This window comes from Labrus mixtus, chromosome 11 (assembly GCF_963584025.1).
Source record: "Labrus mixtus chromosome 11, fLabMix1.1, whole genome shotgun sequence".
NCBI lineage: Eukaryota > Metazoa > Chordata > Actinopteri > Labriformes > Labridae > Labrus > Labrus mixtus.
The window spans coordinates 6822989-6839157 of NC_083622.1; the positions used below are offsets into that span (position 1 = coordinate 6822989).

Sequence of the window (16169 nt, forward strand, 5' to 3'; positions counted from 1 at the left end):
AAAATAAATAAGATGCCTTTAACTTTGGGAGCCGTAGTGTATTATATTGAACAGAACCTGGACAGGCGAGCAGGACCCAAGCAGAGTTGAAACATGAAGCCGATGCTGAAGTGCAAAATCATCCTGCAGTTCCTCAGGTGTCCACTAGAGGCTGGCTGCAGAAGCACAGGAAGTCACATACACACCCATTAAAAAAAAAGCTTGTTTTTACAGCAGAGATTAACATGTTTACAGCCTGGTTAAAAAAACCAAACAGGTCTGATTAGCTCATGTCTCGATCGACACACACTGTACGGGGGGGGGGGGGGGGAATGTTTTGATGACTCATCAGTTTTGATTTGATGAAGGATAAGAGTTATTCACAATAAGGCGTGTAGCTGACCTGATTGACAGGTGGGCGCGGTGTAACGGTTTGTCAGGAGTCTTAAAACCTGCCTCAGCTCCAGCTCTCAGCCTGTCGTTAGGTTGACTGAGAGTTAAGACGGAGACAGCATTTCCAGTCTATGTCAGGACCCTGATGTGAAGGGGAGGGGTCCTGTCGCACCCTGAAGGTGTTCCTCTGGGATAACAACCAGCTCACTTTACATTATCCTGCTCATCACACGGCTTTAGGTAATTACAAATTTGCAACAAAAAATAATAATATTCTGCAGCTATTTTATGGATTTTAAAATGATTTATAACTTCAGCTAAACAAATTGTTAGTTGGATTCTACTGCTAGAGCCGTTTCCATAGCAACGGCTAGCTCTGTGGCCTTCATTAAATGAGCTAACTCAGCTGTTATTGCTCTCATTAAAGTGAACATTTCCTCCGATGGTGGGACGAGGTGAACAGATCCTCAGGAGTCGGAGCAGCACCTCAGTGCGTTTCTCTGCCGCATCATTTTCTGTTCCATTCACCATCTTTAAAACTCACATCACGTCCTGTAACGTGTTTATTTTCATGCTTAATCATCAGTTTTGTTGATTCCTAAAGTGCGGTTTATCCATTCCTCTCACAGTAAACAGAGCCTCGTCTCATCAGCCGGACTTCTTTCTGCAGATTGATACCATCACAGTTAAGTCCTCCAGTCTGCGATTGGAGCCGCGTCCATAGCAACCGTCAGCTTTTCTCAGTAACGGTCTGTTCTTCTTGGACAGCACACCATTGCTATGCGTGATCAGCCAATCAGAATCAAGTATTGAAAACGGACGTCACACACAAGAAGTCAAAGAAACAAAGTCATATTTATTGTTGTATGACATTTTAGACACATACAAACTTTGAAATCCAGAATATTGTAAATGATGTCTAAGATAATGTTTAGTTTTTTTGTACACTTCATGGACTCTGCAGGGGGGGGGCTTCAATCTTAAAGAAGATGCATGTATGTATGTGTGGGACTGCAAGCATGGAGCGGAGCAACAAGTCGAGTGACTGGCTTGGAATAGGCGGGCGGAGGAGGAGGAGGAGGAGGAATGTTTTACAGGTCGAGATCAAAGCATAAAAAGCTCTTTTGTCTCTAAATAAATAAGAGCAGCACGTGATGAGAGACATCTGATGTAGAGTCACAAGACAAAGTTCCTTACCAGTTTTCGTCCCAGCGCTGTCAGAGGACTGACTTAATTTGAGTTTTTCTGTGTTGCATCATTTTATTAACGTTATACTTCCTGGTTCTTAAAATTCTGCCGACACATTTAAAAGCAGTTAGAAACAAAAACAGTGAAATGCTGTGAGCACAGGCCACACATGGAACACTTGTCTGACGTAAACTCCCATCATGTTGCTCTTTTCTTCATCGTCACCCTCCTCATCAGAAGTGTGTGAGTGTGTGTGTATTGGGAGCGGCTACTCCACAGGCCGGATGCCCTTGGCCTCCTCCAGCTTCCTCAGAGTCTCGTCCCATTGGGTGAACTGCTTGGACAGCAGGAACATCTGCCAATCAGAGATGGGGGGGGGGGGGGGGGGGGGGGGGGGGGGGGTTAGTGGGTGGAGCGTCATCCCTGCAGCCATTTATGTCATTAAAAGGTCTGAAGTCTAAACCTGAGCAGTGATCTAAATATCCTCTGTTGTTATGTTGGCTTCTGAATATACTACACTTTGGACACATCGCTGAAATATTCCGGAAAGTGTTTTCACACATGCACAATACTCATTGTTATAATAGCATGCTAATGTTAGCGCTCTTTAGTTAGCTCGTAGCTTCTCATTGCATGTAAACTGACACAGAATGAGCGTGATCTAAAAACTCTTACTAACATCCAAATAATCAGTGAGTATGTTCTTCTTCTCTCTAGTCCTTGACTAAAACAGCTTTTATACACAAGGGGAGGAGCCGGCCGTCCCGTCAATGTAAACACGGCTCTGACAACAACACAGCCAGCGGGACTCGAGCTTCTCCCTCATTGTAGACAGTCATGACTCAGAGACACATTTACACAGGATGGACTTGATTTATGATATATGTATGTGGAAGATCTCGCACATTCTCACTTTATGTAAATGAAACGACCCTGTAACAAATGAAATGTACCATTTTGTTGTACTCCTCGAAAAGCTTCTTCACCTCCAGGGACTGAGCTTCAGTTTGATCCTGTGAAAGAAGAAAAAACGAAGAGTTAAAAAGATAAAACCTAACGAGGGAGGATGCAAAGAGTCCGAGAGAAGACGAGGGTGACCTGCTCTTTGATGTGAATCTGTGACAGCCGCTGCAGCTTGGTGGCGTGTTCGGGTACATCTGTGACAAACAGAACAAAAACACAGAAGATTCTTAGAGCGGTGCACAACTGAAGAATTAACTCTGTATCGATCCAGCGGCGGAACAACAACACAGCAGAGCCCTTTATCGCAAGGCGTTTATGACATAATCATGTTTAAAGACGGCCAGATGCACCAGAAGCAGAACTAGGACTACAGCAGGGGTCGGCAACCTTCCCCGCACTCTGGCAGTAAGTGTGCGACATTAGATAGATTGAAATGGCCTCTCATTTGCCGCCATTTACGGAAGCATGACTGAATTCTCCCGTCCGTCTTGAACACTTTCAGTGAAGACGTGCCAGACTGATGACCTGTAGCCCTCAACCCAGAAAGTAGGTGGAAAAAAACAAAACCAAAAGACCCTAGCTACCAGAGCGGACTGTGGGGAGGATGGTGGAGTTACAAACACAGACTTTAAAGTCCTCGATCTCAGACTTTCTTTCAGCAAATGATGAGATCACCGTACAAATCTGGTGTAGAAGACGAGCTTTTGACACCTATTTTTCCATCTAGAGAGTCGGCTGTGTCCTTTATACTTGTATGAAATACTGAGGCACGCACCCTCTGTATCTTGAGTGCAGCCCCCACATGAAACTATTAAAAATTCACCTCCGTTCATTTTGTATTTCAAACTGTACTTTAAAACATAGTGAAGCTGAGAAGGCGGGCATTGCCACTTTCAACCATCATGAGGTCATCATGGTGCATTTAAAGCAAGCCAGGTGAAGCTCACCTCTGATGTAGGTGCTGTCCAGCAGAGGTTGTAAGTTGCTGACTTGCTCCAGCAAAGCAGCCTGGGAAAGCAGGAAGTCCTCCTCTGTGCAGACAAACACATGACAGCATCGTAGTTAGTCCTGAATCAGATGGACATTTAATCTTCCATAACACCAAACAGAAATACAGAAGCCTTCAGAATTTTAACTGAGGTTGTAAATAAATGTTGTTTATTCCTCCCATGCACCGTTTTCCTGATTCTTACCGGCGAGGATGAACTCCAGCTTCATGGCGTCAGGGACGCTGATGTGGTCGGTGAACTGGGGGTCCAGGTATTTCATCAGGTCCTCAACTGCACCACAACACCGATAAACACGATGAGACACTCGCCAACACTCACAGGAACTTTGCACTAAGTACTGATGTGACACTTTAAAACTTCACTTTGCTACGGTAAGTAGGACTATTTAATGAGAGGGGTTTATGTTCTAAAAAAAACTCTAGAAAATAAGTTTCATGGTTAGCTGGATTCTGGACAGTTAGCATTGGCTGCACATCATAACCCCTCTCTCTCTCCCCAGGTTTCTAGAGTATCTCTACAGGGACTATCAAGTGATGCAAGTGTGGGCAACACAGCAGCAAATACAATAATAAATGTATATTGTCGATAAATAGTCTTGCAGCTCCATGACAAGAACTGCACAATGCAATGCCTGGGAAACGATGACTCACTCTTCTTGTGCAGGATCTTTACTCGCTCTCTTTTGTTGGCAGTGTTGGTCAGACCTGCCTGAATCCTGACCAAAGACTCGGCACACTGCAGGACAAACGACACAGATCAGATTTCATGAAGGTGAGTAGAAAAGCTAAATGAAAGCTGTTACAGTTATATGTGGTATTATACCAAACACAAACACATGGGGTCGTCACAATAACTGTTTCGATTCCACATTAATAAAAATAGAGAAGTCCTAGGCACCAAGGTCCTGCATACTGTTGATAAATTAAAGGGCGGCTGTGGCTCAGTTGATAGAGTCGTCGCCTCTCAACCAGAAGGTTGAGGGTTTGATCCCCAGCTGACATGTCCGATGACATTGCTCTTTAACTGCATTGCTCCCGCTGCTTCGGTTGCGGTGTATGAATGGATTAGTGTTGTACTTACTCTCTGATGTACGTCGCTTTGGATAAAAGCATCTGCTAAATGAATGGTAACATTGTAATATGTAACTCTGACACCTAGTGTTTCAAATTGGTACTGCAGTCCAAATTCAAAACATTGGAGAGAGATATAAAGACATAATCTACCAGGAAATAAATCCCCATCAATGCCTCTTTGTAAGTTAAAAATGTTCATTGTATCATATGATGCTCTGATGAGAGACTCCATTCAGGGGCTGAAAGGACTGAAACATTTTTTCAGCCAATCTGCTACAAAATAAGAACAACTTAAAGTCATTTCTGGCTTTTATTCAGACTTCTCCATACTTTTAATAAATGCCTCTCTCTGCTTTAACAAACTGAGCAGCAAGAGTGAGCCATAGCCATAGTGAGGAAAGCGAGCTTGAGACAGAAAAGCGAGTTGGGTTATGAGCAAACTGTGGGCTATCAAGTTAGTTGATGTGAAAAGGAGTGTATTCATTGTTGTCACAGACACAAACAAGTAAAGAGGGATTTGTTATTGAAGCAGTCAGATGATCAATGTTGAACTTAAACACAGAGTCTGAAGTCCTAAAGAGTTAATATATTATGTTGTTTATTTTTAAGGACTAGAGGGGCTTCTTCACACTCAGACTTTCTGAATAACTGTTGTTTTACAGTTATCAAAGCCAACAAAATTTGACTTTAACTTATTCTATTTCAAGTAATACACACGTTTGTATTTTTGTTTTCTGGTCAGTTTGGTTTTTATATTTTGATTTTGTCATCTACATATGTTGCTTGGAGTAATTTGTGAAATAGTCAAAAGTTTAATTGCCTAAACATTTTTGTCTGAAGGCAGATCTATGGAAGCCCATTTCCGCCAGTTAAAAAAAAATGAAAATAATAAAGTCTCATAATTTCAACTTTTTATCTCATTATTTTGACTTTTTATCTCATAATTTTGACTTTTTATCTCGTAATTTTGACTTTTTATCTCATAATTTTGAGTTTTTATCTCATTATTATGACTTTTTATCTCGTAATTTTGACTTTATATCTCATTATTATTACTTTATTATTTCTATTTTTCCATTTGTATTTTTTTTAAGTGGCGGAAATGGGCTTCCATAGAGATCTGTGATGACCACTTAGTATGTTTTTAATTCGTGACGCTACATAGCTAACATAGAAGCTACTTCACTGGTAGATATTATCACGGTTACTCTTATAGTCTTACACTGGCGCAAACAGTCGAAATGTCGAAATAAACTACTCCAGAAAAATCTCCGAGCACTCAAAAGTATGTACACAAAACAAAAAGGGCGTCAACGTAACAATACAGTTAGCTCCTTCAGGCTAGCAGCAGGCTAGCAGGTTTAGCAGCCCCGCCGCTCATCAGTAAACAACAACATTATCCGGGGCTTACCTTCACTGGTTTTCCACTTTTGTTTCTTCTGTCGCCGTAAATCTGACTCTCCAGCGCCTGAAGACGCATGTCAAGGTTGTCTGTATCCACCTTTTTGTCCATTCTTGCGGCTGCTAATGGACACAAGTGACTACAAAACCCAAACAGCCGAACCTTCCCGACGGCGTTCTTCTTCTCTTGTGGCGCTTTGCAAACAACGATTTGATGCACTACCGCCACCTACTGGTGTGGAGTGTGGATCAGACTATCGAAAGTGTGCTACTTTTCTCTAAATATAAAGAATAAAAAAAGTACAATATTTTTAATCAACTAAGTTTGACTAAGATACTGAAATAAAATTATTAAGCCCTCATTCCCAGAACAACTTTTTTGTTTTCCAAATGTTATGACTCTTAAGATAGATAGATAGATAGATAGATAGATAGAATCTTTATTATCATTGTATACAAGGACACAACGAAACTTCGTTAGCAGCAATCTTAAACAGCAGCGTTTACAAAAACAACAACAACAAAAATATATTTGTGGTGACATGAGAGAGAAGTATGCAAAAAGTGGCCAGAGCATTTGCTGTTCAGTGAATGAATGATAATAATAATAATAAATAAATAGACAGTTGTGGTGACTGAAAGAATATGTACAGTTATTATTTTGCAGTGACTGATTAATTAAACAAATATAAATATAGAGATATCAAAGTCAAAGTCAAAGTCAACTTTATTATTATTTTATAGTTTTGATTTTTTTGATCCTTTAACCACTTGTTTCTATTTATTTTACTGCTCTTACCTTCTTATTGCTGTTATCTTTTTATTTGCTTTTAGCTCTTTTAGTTTCTTACATTTTTTAAAAATCTTTGGTCCTCTTGGTCTCAGCTCGTGTTGTTGGGTTCTTGTGTTGCCTGGGTTCTTATGATGGTTCTTGTGATGGTTCTTATGATGGTTCTTGTGATGGTCGGGTTATATATGTCTGTTGGGTATCGTGCACTTTGGGTTCTTTTCTGTTGAACTGTATTTAATTATTTTTAGTATTTTGCATCTGTTATATTCTTGCTGTTGTTAATGTTCTTCTGTGTTTGGTTTAGTTTGCTTTGTTCTTGTTTTTGCTGTTTGTCAAAGCACTTTGTAAACCTGTGTTTTTAAAAGGTGCTAGATAAATAAAGTTATTATTATTATTATTATTATTATTATTATTATTATTATTGTCAATTTCAAAATATGTCAGACATACAGTGGAATCGAAATTGCGTTTGTCTCCGTCCCACGGTGCAATACAACCAAAATAAGGTCAAATAAGATAAGGTAAAATAGATCAAATAAAATGAGGTAAAATAGATCAAATAATATTTACAGTAATAAATTCTAAATTGTGCAAAAGGTACAAAATGGTAAATAAATTAAATAAAATTTAAAGAAAACGTAAACTTGTGCAATATGTGCAATGTGCAGTAAACTGAGTGTACTTTTGAATAGTTAGCTTCAGAGTTATTAGTCCAGAGTTCTTGGTGGCAGAGGGGAGGGGGTTTCAACGTCCAGTGTTCGTGGGGGCAGAGTATAGTGCAAATAAGTGAGTTAATTGCCTAAGTGCATAATAAAAATACATGAGATAAGTGTCGTTAAAAATAAACATCTCCTTTACATCATTTTGTATAAAAGTATAAACGTTTCTAGGTTAAAAATATATGTTTTGTGCTCTTGTTGCAGTGAAGACAGCGGCCGCTAGGGGGCGGTGTTTCGCGGTGGTGTTGCAGTGAAGACAGCGGCCGCTAGGGGGCGGTGTTTCGCGGTGGTGTTTTCAGCTGTTTTCCGGTGACAGCAGTGGAATGACAACACACTCAGTCTCGGCCCTTTTCCACTCCGAGCTGCCCGCAAAACACCGACAAAAGTAAGATTATTTAACCAGATTTATACCGCTTCTTTCGCACATTAGAAAGTCCCACGTTTGGGCTGTAATTAAATATCCAGTAAGCGTAAATATTTCTTTATTGCCGACATTTTTTTGGCGTGTTTTCCTCTAGCTAAGTTAGCTCAGCTAGCCTTCAAGCTAGCGCCAGACTCTGAAACACCTGCGCAGTTTGAGAGGATCTGAGTTTGTTTACGAGGGATAGTAAGTGAGTGACTGTTTTCTGCTGAACTATAGGTCGGCGATAACACCTTAATGATCTCATAAAGACTTACCTCAGTCTGAGTAACATCAGTAAAGCTGCTTTAGCATCGTGCTGCACTGCCTCTGTTTCCTGGAAGTTTTCTGACTGGTTTCTTGCCTGCTCTGCTTTGTTGTTGACAGAAAGAAGCTGCCCACCCATTGGTCTCCGGGGACTGTGTTTGAGGACTTTATTCTTTATGAACCTCTGGGAGAAGCAGCAGCAGCAGCAGCAGCAGCATCATGGCAGATGACAAGGACGTGTTGAGAGACGTTTGGTTCGGCCGGATCCCCACCTGCTTCAACCTGAACCAGGATGAGGTGACCGAGAGAGAGGCAGAGCCCTACTATGTAAGTAGGGTGGCTTCACCTGACTACAACAACCTGAGTCCTTAAACCAGGGGTGCATGTAGTTTTTTACACCTCTGCCAGATTGCACGCAGCTCGCAGGACAATTCAAAATCTTTCAGATACAGTTTCTACACTGCCACATCCACCGTTCATTTCCTCTACAGACACTTCAGAGTCAGACACTGTTCACATGATACTGAAAATGTGTTTTCTATCGAGTGTAAAGCACAACAAGGACACGTTTAATAAGTATAAACTTCACATACTTTGTCATCACATATCTGGAACACAGATCTAAAATCAGTGTCTCAGCCTTAGAGAGAGGGGGAGGAGCTCAGACAGTCGGGGGGGTTCGGAGTAGAGTCACTGCTCCTTTGCATCGAAAGGAGTCAGGTGAGGAGGTTCAGGCATCTGATCAGGATGCCTCCTGGTCTCCTCCTTCTGGGGAAACTCCAACTGGGAGGAGACCTCGGGGTAGTCCCAGAGCTTTCAGGCAGTGTTGTCCTTTTTTAATACAAACGTCTCCTGCAAATCCTCCGTCTGCAGCTCTCCGTCGTAAAGATATGTTTAAACCTCTCTTCCTGTCCGCCGTGTGTCCTTTAGCTGCTGTTACCCAGAGTGAGCTACCTGACGCTGGTCACAGATAAGGTGAAGAAACACTTCCACAAAGTGATGAAGGCCGAGGACGCGGAGGAGATGTGGTTCGAGTACGAAGGGACTCCTCTAAAGTGGTGAGTGATCACTTGTTAGACGTCCCGTGTTGCCGACTTAGTCTTAGAAGTACCCACAGCCCGACCTCTGGCTAGGGCCGGGTAGGGCTTTGTTTGTAAATACATAATTCGGGCTGACGTCAGGCCGGGCTCCCTGCTTTTTAAAATTATTTTGGCTGCTCTAAAGTCTTAATGCTCCGTGCTGAAGCCCTGACCCAAGTCTATGTGACGCACCTCCCTCATCACTCCTGAGCTGTCAATCAGGCCGCGCACAGTGACACACACTAAACACCAAACCTGAATTGAGCGTGGAGCGGAAAGACGGAGGCTATGCAGACACGCTCTGCAGCAGGTGGCAGAGTCACAGAGCCACAGCTTAGTGTACAGATACACTCACACTGATAGTTCATCGCTTAGAAACGGCAAACAGCTCGGCAGACGAGCACACAGTTTGTAAAAAGTGTTTTAGGGATCCATAAGTTGTTTTTAGACAACAGCCTACATGCTTCCGTGCTGCACTCATTTAGATCGCATCTGAACAGATTTCTGTCAATTAGACAACTTAAAACTTTATTTATATAAACCATCTTATTTTTAAAAAATGTCTGCTTTTAGTCGGTCTCGGGCCCATCAATGCAGTTATTGTGACGTCGGTTTGGGTTGGAGAGAACGTGCACGGGCTGGACTTATTTGCCCCAAGCCGTGCTCTTCTTCACACAACCTTTAACCCCTTAGACTCATCCCACCAAAGCTTGTTTTTAGATCGCAGTTCTGCATCAGCGCAGTAACGACAATTCACAATTTACCAAAATTACCCGTCCTTGACTTTTACTTTGAAGGCGGGCATTACAGGGGCTTAGGAATCTCACCTTGAACTGTCAATCTGAAAAGGGGTTGGGTCTATTCAAGGTCGTATTTTTGGATTCAACATAGGGGGGGACAAATTTTCAGCGGGGGGTCTGGGAATTTTGAGCGTCAAACACTTAATTTCCTGCATTCTGGTGAATTTTTATGCAACAATTTGTGCCTTTTCTGAATTCATTTATGGCGGAAATTTCTTTACTATGTATAGGAAATTATGATTATTTTTGAATTACTATTAATTATTCAACTGTATTGTTCATAACTTTCTGCATATTCAAAACATTACAGGTGTTTTGGGATGTTTTTTTAGGAATCATGTACATCTCAAATCAAATCTATTAGAGAATGACACCTTGTTATAGCCTTAGTATCCAAAATTTAAAACTACATAAAAGCCGTTGTTATGGCTGACTAATCTTTCACTCACTATTTGGAAAAAATGCGGTCGGATATTGTCCGTGTTTATTGCACTTAAAATCAATTGATAGGCAGGCTATATAAAGAATAATATCATCAAGGCATGTAGATTCATAGCCTGCTGTTTTTATGTTTTTATTAAAATGTTGGCAGGCAGAGGACAGAACAATTACACAATGAATAAAGCAATAACGTAACACTGCCAAACATCACAATGACAGCGGACTTTAGGGACTTCTGTTCTGTGTTGTTTAACACTTAACTCTTAATCAACAGCCTAAATCATGGTTAAAAGTTAAATGAGTGATAACTTAAAGGATGTTATTTAGTTATGCTGGTTCAGAAGCTCTCTGTGTTCAGAAGCTCTCTGTGTTTAGAAGCTCTCTGTGTTCAGAAGCTCTCTGTGTTTAGAAGCTCTCTGTGTTTAGAAGCTCTCTGTGTTTAGAAGCTCTCTGTGTTCAGAAGCTCTCTGTGTTCAGAAGCTCTCTGTGTTCAGAAGCTCTCTCTGTTCAGAAGCTCTCTGTGTTTAGAAGCTCTCTGTGTTTAGAAGCTCTCTGTGTTCAGAAGCTCTCTGTGTTCAGAAGCTCTCTGTGTTCAGAAGCTCTCTGTGTTCAGAAGCTCTCTGTGTTCAGAAGCTCTCTGTGTTCAGAAGCTCTCTGTGTTTAGAAGCTCTCTGTGTTCAGAAGCTCTCTATGTTCAGAAGCTCTCTATGTTCAGAAGTTCTCTGTGTTTAGAAGCTCTCTGTGTTCAGAAGTTCTCTGTGTTTAGAAGCTCTCTGTGTTCAGAAGCTCTCTCTGTTCAGAAGCTCTCTGTGTTTAGAAGCTCTCTATGTTCAGAAGCTCTATGTTCAGAAGCTCTCTGTGTTTAGAAGCTCTCTGTGTTCAGAAGCTCTATGTTCAGAAGCTCTCTGTGTTCAGAAGCTCTATGTTCAGAAGCTCTCTATGTTCAGAAGCTCTCTGTGTTTAGAAGCTCTCTGTGTTCAGAAGTTCTCTGTGTTTAGAAGCTCTCTGTGTTCAGAAGCTCTCTCTGTTCAGAAGCTCTCGTCTCCACGTCGTCCATTCATTACTGATAATTGGACACCTCGTCTGTCATTAACTCGTATACTTTGTGGTGTCACCTCTATACAGTTAATGGGACACTAATGCAAACACCAACCTGTCGCTCTTGCTTTGTCTTGTCACTGTCTGCGTCCGCGACCATAGACTGTATAAAGACCACGACTCCTAACCTGAACGGACCTGATCCATTGACCAAGCGTGAGCGAGAGTAACGTGCCTGTGCACGCGCGTGTGACTGTGCGGCAGGTTAAGATGGTATGGTCCACTTTAGGGGTGTCTGAAATGATTGGAAAACGTATTTACAGGTCAGAAGGATATATAAATGTTTATATAAAATGTTTTTCATTACCTCTTTTTCGACCTTTTAAATTTTTATTTTTATTTTTTTTGAGGGAGACAAATCTACCCTTTCTATGCCAAAATCTATACCTATGGGTCTATTCACAGGGAATCGTCCCACACATCAGCCTGTGAATAAAATGTAGGTACAAGGTTCAGCCACAAGGTGTCACTCTTGTATTACAGATAATTTATTCTCTTTGTTTTAAGAACAATCTGATACTTTGAGTAGTAGTAGTACTATCTGATACTAGGTGAGATAAATCAGTGCTAGGCTTTTGAATATTTGTAACTTTTAAAAACATAATCTGAGCCTCTGAAATATGAAGCTCTGTTCTCATTTCCGAACCACAAACTAGTTGTACATGTGTAGTATCACCCGTCTTCATGTTACCTGTAATGGTAGGTTCTCATTTATTAATTAAAGCTCGTTGGTGTCAGGAAACTTACAGCTGAACAACTCACATGGTTCTGATAAAGACAAACATCTAGTCCCTGTTGACTGAATCCCGAGAGATGTTCCTGATTCTAAACACAGGAAATGACAAATAGAAATGTAAACTATCTCTTTAAGAAGGTCACACGGCTCCTCTGTCTGCTGATACTTTACAAGTTACTGTTGGTTATCATTTTAACATCTCATGAGACTTTACCTGTAAATATAGAGGAGCTTCTTCACCATGTTGCTGCCTGTTTGAAGTCCAACTCTTGTTTTCTCTTTTCCTGGTTCAAGGCACTATCCAATCGGAGTGCTGTTTGACCTCCACGCCCCTAACACCGTCTTACCCTGGAGCATCACTGTGCACTTTAAGGTAAGAGTCGAACAGAGTGCGTTTAATATGCATATCACTGTTTGTTCTTCTCTTTTGACGCTTATGAAACTGATATTTTTGCTATTTTTAAACACAGCTGGATACCGTCTTACCGCCCTCGTCTTGATGATACTGCATTTTTCTCTCAACTATTTCTGATCTTGTTTTGGGGTTTATTCTGCACCCTTGTGGCCATAAACATAACACACCTTTAACCTTTGAGTTTCTTTGTGCGTTCTCTTTTGAATGTGTCAGAATTTTCCAGATCGCGACCTGCTCCACTGCCAGTCCAACTCTGTGATCGAGGCTCACTTCATGTCCAGCATCAAGGAGGCCGACGCCCTCAAGCACAAGAGCCAAGTCGTCAACGACATGCAGAAGAAAGACCACAAGCAGCTGTGGATGGGCCTGCAGAACGGTGAGGCACAGGCACACACACATACACACACACACACACACACATACACACACATACACATACACATGTCTATAAGCAGCTGTGATCCAGCATGCTCAAAGGTGAGGAGGGCAAACACACACACACACACACAGACCATGAGCAGCTGTTGAGGAAGTGACACACGTTCACTCATGAACACTCAGATGTCCACATGTTGTGTCCCTGCTGCTCACACATCAGGAAGACGGAGACGACATCTCATCTTGTCGGATAATTTAGATTTCTTCTTAATACGGAAATGCATTTTAGTCATTTTAACCCTTTAGAGGTTTGGTCTAGTTTGAGTCGATGACAACTGAAAACATTTGAGTCAATAAAAAGTAATTTAAGTTTTTACTTCTAAAATGCTTTCTCCTCCGTTAGCCTCACACAGGGATCAGAAATTTGGTATGGTGACGACAGGTTGTGTTGGCTGTTTTTATAAACACGTGAAAAACCTGAAACACCTAAGGGCCCGATCACACAGAGACACACCTCGCTATTCACGGCGGCTCAAAGAAAGCCTGAGCGCATCTGGGGGAAAAACAGCTGGGGGCGCCTGGGGAGCGGGACTGCGATATAGACGACCTAATAAATGGATTCCTCTCCTCTCCTCTCCTCCTTGCTCGAAAAGGTTTATTTACAGATAGGACAGTGGATAGAGTCAGAAATCAGGGAGCGAGAGAGAATGGGAATGACATGTGGGAAAGGAGCCACAGTTCAGAATTGAATTGATGCCCGCTAGGAGGACTCTCTAACCACTCGGCTACCGGCGCCCCGGACCTCGCTTGAATTTTGACAGATTAGCGTCAAAGTTAGAAAAAAAGCATGGATGTTGTTGTCCAAAAGACCACCCCTGACATTTATCCCCATCTCACCTCGTTAACAAAAAAAACAAACTTCTGTGTCGTCGTATTTTTTCTTTTACCGAAAATCTATTTTTAACTCAACATAAAGTCTTCGTCATGGTCACACACCTACAATCACACACACACACACACACACACACACACTCTCACTCTCAGACGTGTAGCAGATGCACACCCGAGCGATCACACACGCACATATTTTGCAGAAGATTCACCCAGATGTAGCTGCAGTGCTTTTACAGAGAAAAAGGGACGCATATTGACGCAGGCTGATGGACGTTACAGCACACACACGCACGCACAGACACACACACTCACGCACAGACACACACACACAGACACACACACAAACAGACACACAGAGACCCACACACACACACACACAGACACACACACAAACAGACACACACAGACACACACAGACACAGACACACACACACGCGCACAGACACACACAGACACACACACACACAGACACACACACACACGCACAGACACACACAGACACACAGACACACACAGACACACACACACACAGACACACACACACACAGACACACACACTCACAGACACACACACACACATGCACAGACACACACAGACACACACACACACAGACACACACACACACACGCACAGACACACACAGACACACACACAGACACACACACAGACACACACACATGCACACACACACGCACACACACACACGCACACACACACATGCGCACACACACACACACGCACGGACACACACACACACACACACACACACATGCACACACACAGACACACACTCAGACGCGTAGCAGATGCACACCCGAGCGAAGATGCAGAAGATTCACCCAGATGTAGCTGCAGTGCTTTTACAGATAAAAAGAGACGCATGTGATTAGGCTGACGGACGTTACAACACACACACACACACACACACACACACACCTACGACGTCTCTCCAGTCTTTGAAGCCTCCACTTCCAAAACATCTCCCACCCAAACGCCCACCAGCTTCCCCTTCCTTCCGTTCCCGCCCGTCCGATCAGACAGGTCGAGTCCTCATTGGCTGTTGGATGTGACTGGTGGTGGTGGTTTGTGTAGGTGAAGTCTGGGGAGGCGGGGCTGATTCATTCCAAGCCTCTGATGTGGGGTTGAGTCGGGGGGAGGGGGGGGGTCAAAGTTTGGAGCATGTGCCCTCCTTTGAAAAGCAGAACCCGACACATGTGGCGTGAAACGTTTGGAATCGCTGCAGGTCGAGTTGATCAAACGAGGCGACAATAAACACTTTGACCACACGTGACGTTTCAGCCCTCTGCAGCGTTCGGGATGTTTAAATATATCATCCTGTGTTGCATCTTGTCGACTCATCTGTTCAGTCTTAAGTCCGTTCTGAGCGCCTTAATTGACGCCTTCAGCACCAAAAAGACTCAAAGATGTCATTAAATTAAAATACCTAAAAATGTAAAGGTGTGGGAAACCTCGCTGTTGAGGAGAAACATTGAAACTGAAGACGACTCGTTGTGTTTTTATGTAAATGTTTTTCTCATGTAACCGTCGAAACCGTGCATGCTGCACCGAGAATGTTTGGAAGAGATTTGCATGAAGAGCCACAACATTTCAGCTGCTCATCGCTCGCCCACTTTAACATGAAACTCAAAGAAGGAGATTTTAATCACGTCGACGGAGACGACTTTGATTTGACAGACAAGAGGCTTTAGAGAGAATACACACACCTAGAGAGTGTGTGCATGTTTTATTAAAACACAGGATAACACTGACAGACTCCTCCACAAACGAGTCGCTGTCCGCCTCACTGGCTGCAAATAAAAAGAGAGATGAAACCTTCTCTAAAGCAAAACTTTCACATCTAAAAGAGAACCAGAAACAGAGACAGAGAAATGGTACAGCCTCATACTCTCATCCCGCTGAAAGAAAACAGAAGATGTGTGTGAAAGCGAGAGGGAGGGTTTGAAACCAGCACATGCTGACATGAGTCACTTCTAAACCGGACGATCAGGGTTCAAATGGTTGAATTCTCCTGGGTTATAAAAAGCCTGCCGTGCTGTAATGTCTGAAATAAAAGATGGTGTTGGAGACTAGAAAAAGGCTTTACTGTACAAGCTTCCCCTCAGACAAAGTGAAGCTAATGTAGC

The 16169-nt window shown here is 42.5% G+C and overlaps 2 protein-coding genes across 2 annotated transcripts in view; one reads left to right on the forward strand and one right to left on the reverse strand.

Moving 5' to 3' along the window:
- Window positions 1-1208: 1208 nt before the first annotated feature.
- Window positions 1209-6205, reverse strand: dctn3 (dynactin 3 (p22)). Its single transcript, XM_061049772.1, has 7 exons — window positions 6018-6205; window positions 4184-4268; window positions 3717-3803; window positions 3471-3554; window positions 2659-2717; window positions 2514-2573; window positions 1209-1915 (listed from the first exon to the last, which is right to left on the reverse strand). The coding sequence occupies exons 1-7, from the start codon at window positions 6117-6119 to the stop codon at window positions 1829-1831; spliced, it is 564 nt and encodes a 187-aa protein (XP_060905755.1). The 5' UTR covers window positions 6120-6205; the 3' UTR covers window positions 1209-1828.
- Window positions 6206-7812: 1607 nt separating this feature from the next.
- Window positions 7813-16169, forward strand: part of atg5 (ATG5 autophagy related 5 homolog (S. cerevisiae)) — a 34375-nt gene continuing 26018 nt past the window's right edge. Inside the window, exons 1-5 of the mRNA XM_061049773.1 lie at window positions 7813-7901; window positions 8304-8510; window positions 9114-9241; window positions 12632-12710; window positions 12966-13128. Of these exons, the coding sequence (XP_060905756.1) occupies window positions 8403-8510; window positions 9114-9241; window positions 12632-12710; window positions 12966-13128 (478 nt within the window). The 5' untranslated portion in view covers window positions 7813-7901; window positions 8304-8402. The remainder of the gene's footprint in view (window positions 7902-8303; window positions 8511-9113; window positions 9242-12631; window positions 12711-12965; window positions 13129-16169) is intronic.

Excerpts from the sequence above, each read along its gene's own strand:
- dctn3 (XM_061049772.1), bottom strand. The coding sequence starts at position 6,119 with ATGGACAAAAAGGTGGATACAGACAACCTTGACATGCGTCTTCAGGCG. Across the intron at positions 3,555-3,716 it reads GCTGGAGTTCATCCTCGCCG|AGGAGGACTTCCTGCTTTCC; the intron begins GTAAGAATCAGG and ends TTGTCTGCACAG. Across the intron at positions 1,916-2,513 it reads TCGAGGAGTACAACAAAATG|ATGTTCCTGCTGTCCAAGCA; the intron begins GTACATTTCATT and ends TCTGATTGGCAG.